General features: G+C 29.5%; 2 protein-coding genes across 6 annotated transcripts in view; one reads left to right on the top strand and one right to left on the bottom strand.

The window, feature by feature from the left end:
• The window catches only part of LOC143045437 (transient receptor potential cation channel subfamily M member-like 2), a 67,298-nt gene extending 62,938 nt beyond the window's left edge, over positions 1-4,360 (top strand). For all 3 annotated transcript variants that reach the window (XM_076217930.1, XM_076217928.1, XM_076217929.1), the window contains one exon: positions 1,798-4,360. In XM_076217930.1, coding sequence (XP_076074045.1) covers positions 1,798-1,996 — 199 coding nt within the window. In that variant the 3' untranslated portion in view covers positions 1,997-4,360. The remainder of the gene's footprint in view (positions 1-1,797) is intronic.
• A 4,156-nt stretch (positions 4,361-8,516) lies between these two features.
• Positions 8,517-17,330, bottom strand: part of LOC143045436 (protein lin-54 homolog) — a 31,346-nt gene continuing 22,532 nt past the window's right edge. For 2 of the 3 annotated variants that reach the window (XM_076217924.1, XM_076217927.1), the window contains exons 10-12: positions 16,451-16,650; positions 15,478-15,653; positions 8,517-13,120 (exon numbers count right to left, since the gene is read on the bottom strand). In XM_076217924.1, coding sequence (XP_076074039.1) covers positions 13,098-13,120; positions 15,478-15,653; positions 16,451-16,650 — 399 coding nt within the window. In that variant the 3' untranslated portion in view covers positions 8,517-13,097. Of the gene's footprint in view, positions 13,121-15,185; positions 15,212-15,477; positions 15,654-16,450; positions 16,651-17,330 lie in introns of all 3 variants that reach the window. The other variant, XM_076217925.1, reaches the window with a different exon arrangement.

The following is a 17,330-nucleotide window of genomic DNA, read 5'->3' as shown; positions in this document are numbered from 1 at the left end:
CAAATTAACAAAATGAATAATTTAACATAACAAATAAACCATTTAGATTCTAAAGTATGTTGCTATACTGATGAGTTTTTAATGACAGGAATGGTATCCATTCTCCACAACTCGTTAGCTTCCAGGGGCCTCACTCCCTAGATCTAATCCACTACCAGAAATTGTTTGACATAGACCAGTTTGGGGTCCTCAGACTCCTCGCCAAGGTTCGGGCGTACATATAAAAATGACCTAGCTACGTCACTGCATTTTTGTTCTTGAATTGTACAAAACAGTGAAAACAATCTCCTATATATTAAAGATGGGATGGTAACTTTAGCCATAGATACTAGTATCTGTATCATAAACAATTTTTAATAGGATATTTTATAATTCCTGATGATATATTTCCGTGGGTATCAATTTTCGTGGATTGGTGAAAAATAGCATATTCCTAGATATTGGATTTAGTGGTTTTGCCAATCTCTGTTTAAAAATGAAAATATGTTATTCGTTGAGCATTTAAATTGATGGTTCACCTGTACCCATGAAACCCATGAAAATTGGTATCCAGCGAATAATAATGAATCCACAGTATCACAATTTTTATAGAAAGATTAAAAAAGTTATCAATGAATGTAGAAAAAAATCTATGAACAGAACAATCATTTATGCTCCTGATTAATTTATTTGATTTTCTCTATTTTCAATGATTTTCACAAATAGAAAGCCCCTGTGGCTCTACTTATTATAAATAACCACAAATACTTATGAAACAGTTAACCTGTCATTGTCACATGTCTTTAGAAGTTTAGATATAGTGTAAATCTGTAATACCAATCTCAGAATCTTGTTTCTAGAATAATGCTCATCAGTTATGCCTGAGACAAGGAAGAAAAATATGCAAAATATTTTGAGATTTATTATACATTATTCATAAAATAGAGAATAATACATGGCAAAATCCATATCATATGTCGTATCATCCCAAGACATCAATATCAGCCCAAGGGCCTTTAGGCCCGAGGGATGATATTGGTCGAGGGTGATACGGCATGTGATACGGATTTTGCCATGTATTATACGCTTTATCATATATTTCAACAGAAGAGTATTATATTATATGAACTGTTTTCTGATCCATAGCACTGGGTTACCTTCAGTTCTACTTTTGTCTTGTTTCAAAGGCCTTAAAAGAACTGCTCAATTACTTATCCGAAGCACCTGGGTTACCTTACAATTTGGGTGCTGTTGTTTTAAAAATATTTTGTTTATTATTGTATTTATTTTTGTGTTTAGAATTTTTTATAGTTGCATTTAGTGTGCCAAAAAATATGAAAACTTGACGTTCGTGACGTCACATACAATATGAAAAACAAAACTGACTTTATTTAAAAAAAAAAAAAAAAAAAAGTAGGGGTGTGATAAAGGGTGCGCATCAAAGTTGCGCGATATGGATTAAACAGCAGGCTATTTATCAAATATGCAAAACTACTGTTTTTACTACTAAACATATGATAAACTTGTCTACACACAAATATTACGTGCAAAATATATCTACATTCCAAACATTATTGATGATATTGACATATCTTATTTGGTTACTTAGCCATAGATCTTATCCAAATCTGGTTATTTGATCATGAAAATCTGTTAAGTTTTTATCATGAGTTATCCACATACAAATTAGAGTTCATAAAGGGAAAGAGGATAATATAAATTTGCAATGCTTATGTTACACTTCATATGAACTATATTTCAAATAATATAATTAACTATTCCATGCCATACTAAATACAAATACTTATTTATCTACAGGATGTCCACTACCACAACAGCTTCTGTACAGGGACAAAACTTACAAGACCAGATTGAAAAGTTAGCATTCTATGTCAATTCAGAAGTCCAGGATATGACCAAAGCAATGGGCAGAATGGAGAAGTTATTAATAGATCTAAAGAAGAGTCAGCTACAGACACCATCACTGGATATAACAAATCTACATCCAGATACCTAGTAATAAGGGGCTAGAAGTTAAAAAAAGAGACATATATTGTAAACTTATCATCTTACTCTGAGAATAGAGTAAAAAAAGTCCCAATTACAACAGATTTATTTATCACCATGAAAAAGATGAATAAGAAAGGAGTAGGTCTGGTAAGGAATGATTTTGGCCTCAATTTTCAGGTTCCTCTGACGAAAGATTTGACCACTTTTTAAACACTTAAGTGTCTATTTCATTTGATTCAATTAGTTTATGTAAAAGATTTAACTGATTTAGTCATTAAAAATGATCCGATTCAAGCTCAAATATGAAAAATCTACCAAATATGCCAGAAAATGGCACTTTTCAGATGTTTTTTCAAAAATGAAAGTGGCCTCATCCGTGTTCATCCTCAACCTTTATATATGTTATGTATTATCATCAAATACAACTAGCATTTCAATATTAAGGATGAACACGATTGCGACCACTTTCGTTTTATACGAAAACCGTCGAAAATTTAACTAAAATGCTTGAATTGTGAAGATTTCAGTAATTTAGCATGACTTAATGGTGTTAGTACCCGATATATGTGCATTGTATTGTCAAAAACAGCCCATATTTATGTAGCATTCTACTGTCCAATAAATAACTAAAAGTTTACATTTTAACAATTTTGTAAAACTGCTATATTTTGGGGCCATATAGGGGTCTTTCTGGACCTACTCCTTTGTTATGAAAGAACATTCAAATTAGTTCAACATATATAAAATATAATAAATGCAATTACTCAACAATCAGTTTAGTATTGAAAGCCTAAATAGTAATGATATGTTGTATTTTATGAAATTGATTTTTAAAGAACACTATAATAACAGAAATGTTCCTCTTGAGAAGCCATTAGTTTATTTTACATATGACTTTTTTTAGAGAAGACATATCATTGAGGAACAGGTTTTTTTGACAAATTCTGTAAGGAATGTTTTATAGTAAAAATGACTTACCCAATAACAAATATGATCTTTTAACCTTTTAAAAATCCTTTGCATTTTTGTTATAAATGTTCAATACACTCTTGATCTCTTAAATCAAACCTTTTTTCTTGGAAATATATATATGTAATTTTTATATGAGTTCAAAATTGTCAAATCCGAGCCACTTCATATCATTTTATATTTTTTTAAGGATTTTATAATGCTCTATTCATTTTTGAAATTTTTTACATTACGTTCCACATTTCATGAAATGTACTTGATATTATTGTTACTAGTTTTAAACTTTATTTACAAAAATTTAATTTAAATATTTTAAAACCACTATTGTAGAAGGAAAAGATCTGATTTTTTTTGTATACCAGTACATAAAAAAAAACAAAAATAAATCTAAATCACTATTAAAAATACAATCAAAAAGTTTTTACATTTAACAAAACGATTTCACTTATTTCAACAATCTTCTTCTTGTTTAAAAAAATGGTAGTAACATATATAAAGAAACTACACATTACAATGTTGAATTACATGTACATTTGTATGATTTGTATAAAATTCTGTAATTAGTTAATTTATTTATTTATTAAATATTTTATAACTCTAAGCATATTTTATCTTGTCAAGTTTGAAAGTAGATATATCTAGTTGTATTATACAGTATAGGATACTTAATGTTTTTCTTCATTTTTAATTTTTACTAATCAGTACAACATCTATAGTAACTTTTTCATACAATGACAAACTACTTATAAATGATATTAATTTCCTAACAGGAAAAATATAATCCTATTGTACATTTATTAACATTTTTGTATTTGATTTATGGTATCATTGTCTTTTTTTTACCTTACAGTACAAATAAGTGGGAAACATAAAGATACTAAAAAACAGCAAAGATGTTGTGACTTGTACAACCAGAGATAAAAAAAAAATATGTTGATACATGTAGTACAAGTAATATGCATTTATGTTTAAATATTGTTTGTTTTATATTTTGATCAAATTTTAAAAATTGTCTGTTTTGATATTTTAAGAAATGAATCATGTTGTTCATTTATTTCATAGATAAACAAGTAAGACTGTGATATTAATAATTCATATATGCATCATTATTATAGTAGTACAGTCATGTTAAGGTTGTTGTTTTAGTTATTTTATAATGGTTGTGTTTTAACACTGTAAATACATGTATATTTATTAAATGTCTAGTGAAATATTTAACCTATTCAAACTAACAAAGAAATCTTAGCATTCAGTTATTCACTTATTCAGTCTGTTTGCATGTCATATGAATATTTCACTCTTATTGACTTTTGTTCTGAGTGATATTTGAGGTTTCCCCATACCAAAACATGGTCTTCTCCATTTCTGTAAATATTATTAGAAGGCAAGCAACACGCATCTTCCTTGGGAGACTCTTAGATTCTGATAAAAAAAATTGTATGTGTGTTTAAGGTTTGACTACTTCTAAACAAGGGTAAAATGCTTTTGTTTTTAAAAAAAAAGTGCCATAACATTACCGGTAAAATTATTTCTACTTTTAATTATTGGCATTTATAAGGCAATATTTTTTTATGATGGCATTAATTGTTTTTCTTTACCTCATCTGGCCAATTGTGCTAGAGTGACCTATTGAAACCACTTGACACACATTTTTTGGTCTGTGCTAGTATATATTTTAATTTTCTCAGCAAGACTTTTAGGCATTGACGTCAATTGAATGATTCAGAAAATAACTTATTAGGCCTCAATACAGAAAGAAGTCTTGTTAGCAAAACAGAGCCTCTTGCTATATATTATGTATACATCTGTGTTAATTTTGAATTATAATTGCATTATATCTAATAAATACAATAGTTTTTAATGTTTTAAAATGGCACTCAGGGCTTTTTAATTTTGTCACAAGCAGGCATTAACTCATGTTATTGTTTCCTCACGATCCCCACTTCAGGTGTTGATTCACCATATTTAATTTCAATTAATGTATTTGTTAGTTTTAAGAAGTTAATTTATGTATCTATACCATGATACCATGATAAAATAATATAATATTAAAAAATATCTGGAATGACATACATCACATAACAAGCCAAATTCTTATATATAATTGTACTGAAATATACTTATTTTTTTTTCTTCTAGAAATGGAAATCCAGTTTAATATGAATTCATGTTATAAATTTTAGTCTTTCATCTAGTTTTTTGGGTGATCACATGAGCAACTATCATGGTATAGATAACTAAATAACATCCCGAATATTCGGGTTTTGATTTTTTTGCTAGTTCAGTTAGGCTGTTTGTAAATGTACTTAAGAGGCATTATCTGTTACTTGTTTGATTTATTCCTTTCTGTAATAATTTATTGAAAATATATTCTTTTTTTTACTTAACTTTTATCCAAATTTAGTATCAACAACAAAAAAACATGTATTCTAGTAGTCAGTTTCATCTGACAGCATTGTAAAGTATAAAAATTTTATATTCAGATATTATTTGGTGATGCATTACCATCAAATAGTAAAAGTAGATGAGGAATACCAGTAATAAGACAAAGTTTTGATATTTCTTGCTGAAAACCTGAAAAACTCCCATTCAACACACTGTTATCATGTTAAAGACAAAATGGTAGAATCAAACTTGGCAGATTTTATTTTTTTAATTTTAAGAGCTAATTTTAATCCTGAAGATGGATTTGTAATGAAAAGAATTGATATAAAAAAACTTTTTTTTTAGAGCAGGATAAAAACCAAAATGTACCTATTCAGTTTAGCTGTTTATTTTTCAATTGCCCAAAACAATCCAAATCCATGTGTCTAGTCTTGTAAGCCGGTTAAGTACGGTGACTAATAGTTGTTAATTTCTGTGTCATTTGGTCTCTTGTGGAGAGTTGTCTTATTGGCAATCATATCAAAGGTATATATCAGCAATGTCACAGACACGTTTAAAAAAAATCTGTGACAATCAAATAATTTTTACACAACTTATTTCCCTTGGAAATACCAATCCTTTTGGAAATTCCATTGTAACCTTTCATGAATACATTTATTGTCATATTTTTATTGGTAGAGTTCAAAAGTCAGTGCTGATAGACTATTTTTACATTTTTCCTCATATATTATTAAGCTAGATATCTGATAGATATTGCTAATATCAATAACCACCACAACTGACAACTGATAAAACAAATTTGCATCCTATAAATAGAAAAACTCACAATTCTTTCTTTAGTGGGTTAGTGTTTATGTTTACATTTAATTGTTTTTATGTCATGGTTGTTACAATTTTTTACACATTTACACTCCTATTAAAACTGTTGATTATAGAAAGAAAATAAAACAATGAATAATATTCGGTGTTTTTTATTTTAATGTTTTACTGTGACCAAGGTAGCAATATGCCAGACATAGGAAACCTGTCATAAACTGTTTGTATTACACTTTATATTTCAGAGGGTAGAAGTCATTGAGGTTTAATACCTTGTATAAAGATGCCTTATGTTACCTAGGGTTTTTTTGGCACTAGAAATTCTTACTTATGAGCAATCGGTTAGACATTCATTGTACTCAGTATATGGGTTACTTGCAAGGTCTAAGTGTCCGTCAGAGTTCACCCGACCTCAAGTTCAGTGATCAAAGTTAGCGTCACATAAGTAGGTCATATTCTTATATACTGTAAGCAGTAGGTCAACTATATATGGTGTATGGAAAGATTGTAAGGTCTACATGTCAGACTGGCAGGTTCATCTGACTGACTTCAAATTTTTCACTCTTCATCGGTCAATGTAAAAGGTTTGGTTTTTGGATCTGTTTATGTTATATACTAATCAATAGTTTAACACTATTTGGTGCATGCAATGATTATATGGTGTACATGTCTGTCTGGCAAGGTTCCTCTGACCTTGACCTTATTTTTATGGATCTTTAGTCAATATGAAGTGTTCTTGATTAAGTCTGTTTTTTATACTAGTATACTATGAGCTATTAAGTCAGCATTATCTGATGCATGAATCACAGATGTGTTTGGTAGAATTAATTTGACCTTGACCTCATTTTTATGGTTTTTAGGTCAATATTAAGTTTCATGGTATGATCTGTTTCTTAAAAAAATAAGATGTGGTATGATTGCCAATGAGACAACTATGAACGTGTATCGTATAGGCAATAGGACAGCTTTATTTTGTGTATGGAATGATTGTAAGTTGTACTTGTCAATCTAACAAATTGGTCAATATCAAGTTTTTTTAGTTGTGCAAGTCTTTTTCTAAATATACAATATGCAATAGGTCGACTATTTATTGAATGCATTAATTGTTGGATGTGCAACTCTGTCTGCCATGTATCATCTGATAAAACATGCATGTACCTGTTCACCTTGCAGGTATAACATATGTCAAATATAGTTGATTAATTGCTTTTAGTGTCCAATTGACTCAAGGTGGAATAACTGACAAATAATGAATTGGTGGATTATACCTCAATTCAGGTATAATCCACCATTTGACATAGAATACACCAATTGAGGTATAATGCAGCTTTTATCCCAAGAAAATTTCAAGATATATTGGAGCACCTCTTTGCATTTACCATAAAAAGCTTAGATGACCACTTAGGGATGACATGTAATTGATTCAAACGCTTCATGCTGTATTTTTTATTTTATAGAAACCTAAAACTTTTATGACCCTCCTTTTCCTACTATCAATTCTGAGTTTTCATCTATTAAATCTTATATTTGTTCTGTAGTCTCTTCCTATCCAATCTTAATGTTAGAACTGATGCAGACTACAGGAAACCAATTGTTAATACCCATCAATTGGTGGATTATACATTTTTACAAATCACAGCACAGGAAGTCAGAAGCAATTAATTCACTTGAGTACCCATCAAAGCATAGGATGGTATATGCAAAAAGATGCTAGAATGTCTCTTTAAAAAAAAATATGGTAAAAACTGTGTTATACCTCAATTGGTCTATTTAACTATCTGTAAAATGGTCAATTGAGGTATAATCCATCAATTAATGGTTATTCCTGACCTGTTATGTAACCTTGACCTCATTTTCATGGTTTTATTTGTTTTGGGTTGATTTCTCAGATACAATAAGCATAGCCCAAATGTATTTGGTGTAAGGTTCCTTGCTAAATGTTAGAAGATTTATGGTTTGGTTAGTTTCTCATTGGACAATGTCAAGTTTTCCTGGTTAAGTCTGCTTTTTATACTATGTATATGGCTGGATCATCCGACTTTAACCGCATTATTCATGGCTTAAACAAGTGTTCATAGCAAAGAGATGACAGATATCAAATGATGGAATCATATCAAATGGCCTGACACAGTACAATGAAAGTCAATATATGCCAAGGGGGGTAATTACTCAAACTTGTACATAAAGCCAAAACAGTGAAAAAATCAACATAAAAATAAAAGATTTGTCCTGACTTGGGTCCTTTTATGAGATACAAATTTAATCGACAGATAAAAAGGAAACATTTTTGGATGATTGTCGGAAATCGATATTATTCAGCCAGTTTCATAAAATCAAGGCAAAAGATAAAAGTTAAATGCCAGATTATAGAGATTGTTTATTGTTTGCTTCACACAAGCTGCAAGGAAATGAAATACCATTCAACAGTTATAATATTGCACATAAACCACACTTCTACTAACTTAATAAAGATTCCCTGGTTAATAAAGCTTCACTATGGAGCTTCTTGTATTAAAAACTGTGCACTTTGTATTCTAATATTATGCATATTAAAAAGAAAACTAGAAATACAAACTATATTATCTGTGATAAAAAGAATAGACAAGTTTTCTCTATTTAAGGTTGAATTGATGGTTTCTTCAAGTTAAATCAATCCAAAAAATTCTGTGCAAAATGCACACATTCCAACAGTGAATTTTGTATTTCAAATTGATTTAATATAGATTTTATAAATAGAACATATCAAAATAAAATTCTGAGAGGCCTACCAATATTTTATATTTTGAAATAAGAAAGTGTCATTTGAATTAACACTACACTATAAACACTTGTAACACATCATCTGAAAGAGTCAGAGTTATCTCTGTTTATACGCTGTATGGTTTTGTTGAAAATAAAAGTTCTGTGTTTATGGCAGAAAAATTAGTTTTCTATTTCAATTAATACATTATTTTTGTACATCATTTCATTACAGCACAAAAATATTTTCATATATTCTGGTAGTTAAAAAAGTTAATTTTCTTCCATGATCACATTCGTCTCTCATACCAACTAAAGCAATGTTAAGATAAATCACATGTTCATTAACACACTAGATTCCATTCTAAAATACATTCATGCCAAAACAGAAAGAAATAACTACATACTGGGGAATTCAACCCCAAGGTGAAGTGTGAGCAATGATTAACTGTACAAACAACATTAGATAACAATATCTACATAGGGTCTACAATATGTACAACACAATATAGAAATTTGATTGAAAGATTCTACACATAGAGAGTAAATCAAAGATATAGAGACTGTCAAAAGGCATAAGTGGTAAATAGTTACAATGTTATTACACACAGTTCTATTTTAAGAAAATATGGTTACCAAAACAGGTAAGGGAAACATTTCATACAAATTTTGAGGTGTTTTCTGTACAAGATAGTGACGGGAAGATAAATTATTGTAAAAACCAAAGATTATAGCACCATGAGCCAACAGGCAGATAAGTCGCACCACTTTTTCCCCATCAGTTTAATCTGCCTATGATTCTGAAAAAGTATCAGCCCTGTAACCTTATTTGTTTTTCAAAGAGAAAACTTCAATAAGCATTTAAAATAAATCGTGAGAATAAACTTGAAAAAACATATCAATAAATACGTTCAATTACAAAAAAAAATTATAGCCTTTCTGATTTTCCCAAAGGTACAACAGACCACACTCTAATATGCTTGTAAAGAGATCACCTAATCCATCATTTATTGCCCTCACTTCAGTGTATAATCTTCTGTAACCTTGACCATAGACCTACTGACCTCAAGGTCTATAGAGATATAAACATCTCATGGGTCATTATCAAATTGTTAAAGCAAATATGTGGCCAAATTTCTGTTTTTGACTATTATTTTGACAGTTTCATTTGAAAGAACTTTTAATCATTACAAATAGTCAGTTTGCTTGATCTTTTTTCAAAATTAGACCAAAAACTTTTTTGAATACATTATTGACTTGCAAGATAACAATTTAACATCATCAAGATCCATATGCATGTAACCTTTGATGTAACATCAGTAGGAGTTGATTATTCATGTGCTTAGAAAGTTCAGTTATTCAAAAAGAATCTATGTTTCAACAGGAAGACCTATTTCACTTATATTCTTCTACATGTTAAAGGGAAAGAGATGTACCAAATTTTCTTTAATCTATGACGTTAAATCAAAATGAAAAGGAAAAACAGTTATATTCTATTCAATAGTCTGAATTGTTTCTTGTTTCACAGGATTTCTTTTTAAAATGTAATAGACAATAATTATAAACTTTCAACAGTAGATACTTTAGAACCTTATCACAATTGACAGAGGTTGGTGAAGGAGTGCTCATTAATTAATTGTCATTTAGTTGCATTTTACTCAGAGTTTTGTTAGAAATATATAAAAATGAAAATTTGCATCATGGGTGGTTGGGGTCTAAAAGTGCCTGCTATGCCCCCAATTCATTTAATTCTCACAAGAGCCCTTAAGTCAAATGGTTTAAATATTATAAATATATGTGTATACATGTTTCTAATATGTAACATAGGTGTATAATTCAGTACATGTTTTTAATATTTAACATATGTGTATATATATATGTGATACTATTCATACTAATTTTCTTTTTTCTGATATATCAATATTCCATTCACCTTTGAAACATCCCACTATTTCTATTATCAGAAAGCTGCCTAAGAGTTAACAATACTACATCAAACAATACATATATCAATGATGTAACAAAAATAGGATGTAATTGTTATCACTCCTACTAAACTGAAAATGATTTTTAACATGATTGAAATAGATTAGAGAGAAATGCAGTACTATAAAATTGTGAACCTATTTTCTAAATTTCTTCAGTCTTTTAATTAACAGTTGTGATAAAATAAAAACCATACAAATCATACATGAAAAACAAAATCCTTAATGTTAAGATTAAAACTAAATGCAGTAAAAGTTATATGCAAGGATAAAACTTATGCATTTTTTTCTGATTAAAATCTACAATTATGTCAACAATGGAAATAACTCTTTTCATTAAGGGAGTAGACCTTGGTTCAGGGAGACAACTCTTTAAATCAGTTATGTGTTTGATAAAGTCAAGTTTCATCAATGTTTTTTAAGCATTTACCTGAAACAGATTGGAAATAATCTATGTAACCTAGAAGCTTAGAATATATTTATGAAAATGGTTGACACAAACGTACTGATGCTTTTAAGAGTTATTTCCCTTAACCTAGGTCTACCTCCTTAATTGGATATTATTGGGATATGTAAACTGAAAGTTCAAGACTGGTATCTTAAAATTAAGAACAGTGACCATGTTTTTTTTCTGCTTTGTTAGTTTTAAATATTTACTATCAGTCTTTAACAATCTTTAAAATAGCTTGTTATTATGAAACAGAACAGCAAACATCCTTTAAGTTATACATTAAGAATTTGAAAGGTAAATGATGAATAAAAAGGTTGGAACAATGTCTTCAGATCTATTAATAAAACGTTACTGATATTCAAAACTTTTTTTTAAATTATGAGTTGAACTGCTTTTCCAAAAATTGAGCAATGGGTGTGGTAGAGTTTATATTGATGAGCTAGATTCTTCTCTTTACTCATGTATGTCATAAAAGTTTATTTGATCAGTATTATATTTTACAGAATTGTAAAAATCAAATCAATGAGTTTACACATCAATAATCACAATAATAATGGCAGGTTTATTTGGATACTAAAGAATTTTCATCACCTTGATTTTGTTAGACCGTAGGTTTTTCTTTGGTTGATATTTGTATAAGAACATTATATAAAATATTTTTTTACTATAACTGGCAATAGCAAAATTTGAAATCATTGAAACAAATTCTGATATTCTGACAAATGTGCCTGTTCAACGTCAGGTGCCTGTTATTCAGTGGTTGTCATTTGTTGCTGTGTAATATATATTTTTTTTTCATTGGTTTGTTCATAAATTAGGCTTGTTAGTGTTCTAGTTTGAATTGTTTTACATTGATCATTTTGGGACTTTTATAGTCAACTTTGTGGTATGGGGTTTGCTCATTGCTGAAGGCCATACAGTGACCTATTGTTGTTAATAATATCTGTCATGTTGGTCTCTTGCGGAGAGTTTTCTCATTGGCAATCATACCACATCTTTCTTATTTTTATATCACTCTGAATATCTTATTGCCCTATATCATTCCAACACACATTAAAACAAGAAATAGACAGAACCCACAGATTTGTAAAGTTTGTGTAGTTAATAAGAATTAAACACTTTTACATGTCTCACACATTTTATGTTTCTTCCATTCTTTTGGAAGCAAACCAGACATGATAAAAATTTAATTATATATTAGTACTTAACAATTATGTACATTATTTACAATTATTCTATACAGTTGTAATGAAATAACAAATATTATTTGGTGAATTTAAAAAAAAATGTACAATATCATAAAATAGTGATCAACATTTATCCAGTAACAATTTCTCATCGAAATTACACAATAGTTCAGTCAATCCAATTCAAAACACAATACACATTTCTACTACCTCTAATGTAGGCATGTATTAAGGTTAGTTTCAATTTCGACACTAGCTTGGTTTTTTGAATACATTACCAACAAGAGATATGCGGCATTTAGTAAATCATTCTTGCCTTCACACACTAACATTCTACACTGATTTCAATGACATTCTGAATGTGAGCAGTAGGGGTTATTTTCAAGCTTTACTTTGGTGTAAGTATGATATTGATGGACGACATGATAACATGCATAGATACACTGCTGCCAGGTTAAACAGTCTAATATAATTACATAGTAAATATATATAATGACTTCTTTTATCCCTCCTTCCATTCAGCTTTACTCTTTCTATCACATGATTTATTAACCAATCAGATATCCTCTCTTGAAATCATCTTTCCTCTTCTTCATCACCTATAAAATAGATAGATAATATAGGATTAAAAATAAAGGGCTGTGCTTTAGCGCATGATACGCCCGTTGCTCTTTTAACTTGTCTTTTATGCTTTAAATGAATTTATATGATCAACTAGAAATATATATACAAATCAAAAGAGATGTTACATTAATATATTCACCAAAGTTTCATAAAATCCCCCTTTTTTAGGTATAAAAATTCATTACTTAAGAAAACGTAAAATCTAAAATTTATAAAAATGAAAAGGGAGCTTATGTCAATAGATATAAACAATTTATCAAAGTTGCATAAAATTTTGTGAAAGTGTTAGTTATTGTCCCAAAATTCGAAAATCCCCCCTTTTTTAAGCATAAAAATTCATAACACGGAAATGTAAAATCTGAAATTTATAAAAATTGAAAGGGAGCTTACATCAATAGATATAAACAATTCACCAAAGTTTCATGGACATTGGTGAAAGCCTTTTTGAGTTATTGTCCGAAGTGTTGAAAATCCCCCTTTTTTTATGAATAAAGCCCCATAAATCCAAAACTTAAAATCTGAAATTTATAAAAATTAAAAGGGAGCTTACATCAATAGATATAAACAATTCACCAAAGTTTCATGGACATTGGTAAAAGCCTTTTTGAGTTATTGTCCGAAGTGTTGAAAATCACCCTTTTTTTTATGAATAAAGCCCCATAAATCCAAAACTTAAAATCTGAAATTTATAAAAATTGAAAGGGAGCTTACATCAATAGATATAAACAATTCACCAAAGTTTCATGGACATTGGTGAAAGCCTTTTTGAGTTATTGTCCGAAGTGTTGAAAATCCCCCCTTTTTTATGAATAAAGCCCCATAAATCCAAAACTTAAAATCTGAAATTAAAAAAAAACGAAAGGGAGCTTACGTCAATAGATATAAACAATTCACTTAAGTTTCATGGAAATTGGTGAAAGTGTTTTTGAGTTATTGTCCGAAGTGTGGACGACGGACGGACGGACGGACAGACGGACGGACGGACAACGGTATACCATAATACGCCCCGTCTAAAAGACGACGGGCGTATAAAAATTAGGTTGTCACGAAATTACCTTCATAAACCTTATAATCATTACAATTAAAGTTACAAATGTCTATGATTTAAACATGGAATATAAATTCAGCAAGATAAATAAATGAAATTTAAAAATATGGACATAGAGACTTCTTTTTGTATAAGATTTTTACAGTCTCTTAGATACATCCTTACACTAAATTAAATGGTTGTAAGTATCTTACAATCTAACAAATGTACTCAAATATAAAGTTTAATAAGATATGAAAATACCTTAATGTATTCCTAAAACTTTGAATCAGTTGAGTTTAACAAGTACTTTAAAAATATGCAAATAAAAAAAACCTTACAAGACCTCCTTTCCAAGATATTTTTTTTGTTCTCTTAAAATTATTCCTTTTACTGCATACATTCAAGTTGTTCTAATATATTAGTCATTCAAATTCAAACTATTCTAAATCATGCAATTTGTTTAGCAATTGTGTTGAACAACTAACTAAATACACAATTAAACATGAATTTTGTATATATCATTTTAATTAATAGCGACCGACATAAAAATCTGCTGTGGTTTTAAAATAAATCCCTACACAACAAGTTATATGGTGGTGGTCATTTAGTATCTGATATCTGAATTTTGACATTAAGTTTAATTAAAGTAAGTGAAATGTAGAATCCGTCATCATTCCTTTTTTTGTTTTAGACATTATCTTGAATGTACATTTCAACTGGATAATAAGCTGACTGACAAGAAGACATATTAGCACATGTGACATGTCAGAATGGTGCTCAATCTATTCTGATTTTATTAAAAACATCATGCAGTTTTAAAAGTCCACAATAGAGAGAGGGAAATCAACATGCCAACATTAAAGGATTCAGTTACTAACTGTCTAACATTTCATTGAAACAATTCGGTTAGTATAGTAGCATATACAAATTTAAGAAATCTTTACAAAATAAAAATTTCAACACTAAAAGGTTTGTCTGGAAGGAATACAGACAACACAACCACAGCTCACCTTTTACTCAGCAAATATGATGAGTTCTGGAAAAGGAATGATAGTAATGAACAGAACTAACAAAATAAGATCAGCATGTACAAAAGGAGATAAAGTTTTGTGTTTTGTGAAAGTTTTCTACTCTTAAAAAAAAGTTAAACCATCAATGACCATAGAATTAAATCAAAAGTCATATAGCAATAAATGTTGAACAGAAAGACAAATCACACAATTAATACAATACCTTACTCATCATTACTTGAAACTCTTTACAAATAGAATAATCTCTATACTTTCTAGCATCGGGATGTACCTTTGGTTTTATTAGCTGATTCTATAATCTGTAACAAACATCGTCCAAATTCCTCTATCACCATACGCTCTTGTACAACAGGTGGCATCTTCATTCGTTCTGACTCCTCAGCCTGTGCTAACAAACAGGCACATGTGGCTTCTGCCACTTCACTTGTTATAAAGGTGTACGGTAATCTAAAACAAGTAAAAAAATGTTTATACAGAGAAAGTTGTATGTAGTATCAACACCATCATGTAAAGTATACCTCACTTGTATTTAGACATTGGTAAAAAAACTCATACTCAGTGGGTATATCAAAAATTTTAAGTAGCATCTAACAGATCTGCAGATCTTTTATTATAAAATTCAAGACCAAATATCAAATCATACTTATTGCAGAATCTTAGTAATCTACATCCGAATTTAAATCCATACCCCATAGGTGTAATTGCTAAGAATACCCTGCATTATAACCAATGTATCTACGGTTGATGTACTGTAAGTGCAGGAACTAGCCTTATCATTCAATATATATGAAGTAAACATTAAACAGAAGGGTTGTGTTCTTTCTATATTAAGATAGCTGATTTAGTCCGGACAATAATAAACATTCAAGCAAAAAAGATCATGAATTTGCAAAAAAATTACTGAAGAACAGTATTTTTTTAAAACATAAATTGCTATCTGTTTTACCAGATCTACCAATTGAGTGGTTGGAGATTATTTTTAAAATCATCATTTTATTTATTATTTTACATGCAAAAAGTTTCTATAACTTCAACTAGATTTCAAGTCAGTTCCCATTCTTTTTAGATGCATGGTTAAATTACTAGATATACCAACTGAGTGGTTGAAGATCATTTTTAAAATCATCTTTTTGTTTATGTTTTACATGCAAAAAGTTTCAATAAAGTTGAACCAGATTTCAAGTTTGTTTCCAGTTTACAAACGTATGTTCAAATTATCCCACTTTGAGATAACCTTTCTATACCTTTCTCCTGTAGCTGTGGATGTAGGTGGTTTGGATGGCACTCCTGATATTTGTGAACCAAGTTTAGTTTTAGCTGCAGTTTGTTGTTGTACCCTAACTTCAGCAGCATCAGCTAAATGCATTAATGTCCGTCGTTCTGGACTCTCTTCAAAGTTTTTACAACCAAAACATTTACAAGCATTAGAACACATAATTTTCGCCTAAAAAGAAAATGAGATATGTGTTAAAAAAAATTTGGAGGGATTCAAAAGATGATGGAAGTTTTCTAAATATCAGATAATATCAGTTGCTTAGCTTATTGACAGTGAAAAGTATTTAGTTATTTCTCATTGTACAGTAAAATGACGTAAGTTTGAGGTATACATTAAGTGGTCTCTATTTTTTTATGCTGTTGGACTGATGCCTAATTGGGCTTATTACGTTTCTGCAATTTTAGCAAAAATCCTGTTTTAAGTTTCCGCATTATCGTGCATTACTTTTCCATTTCTTGATTAATATTTTATTATGGATTTCTTTAGTATAAAGCAAAGATATTGGACAGTTTTCTGGTTTGTTTTGTTTTAGCATGTTTACATTTGTGATTTTGGTGCCTTTTATATCTGACTATGTATGGGCTTTGTTTATTGTTGAAGGCCGAACAGTGAAATATGGCTGTTAATTTCTGTGTGATTTGGTCTCTAGTAGTTTGGTTCATGTCTCTGCTCATATTTTATAAAATGTTTTGTTATGTATAATTTTTCATTTGAATTGTTTCACTCTTTTCATGTCGGGCCTTTTCTAGACAACTTTACAGTATGGATTTTGTCATTATTGAAGGCCTAAAGGTTGCCTATAATTGCTTACATCCACTTCATGCTGATTTGAATTCCGGTGGAATATT

Source organism: Mytilus galloprovincialis, chromosome 9 (assembly GCF_965363235.1).
Source record: "Mytilus galloprovincialis chromosome 9, xbMytGall1.hap1.1, whole genome shotgun sequence".
Lineage (NCBI taxonomy): Eukaryota > Metazoa > Mollusca > Bivalvia > Mytilida > Mytilidae > Mytilus > Mytilus galloprovincialis.
Note: the sequence above shows the minus strand (reverse complement) of the source record. Positions and strands in the feature narration are given on the sequence as shown.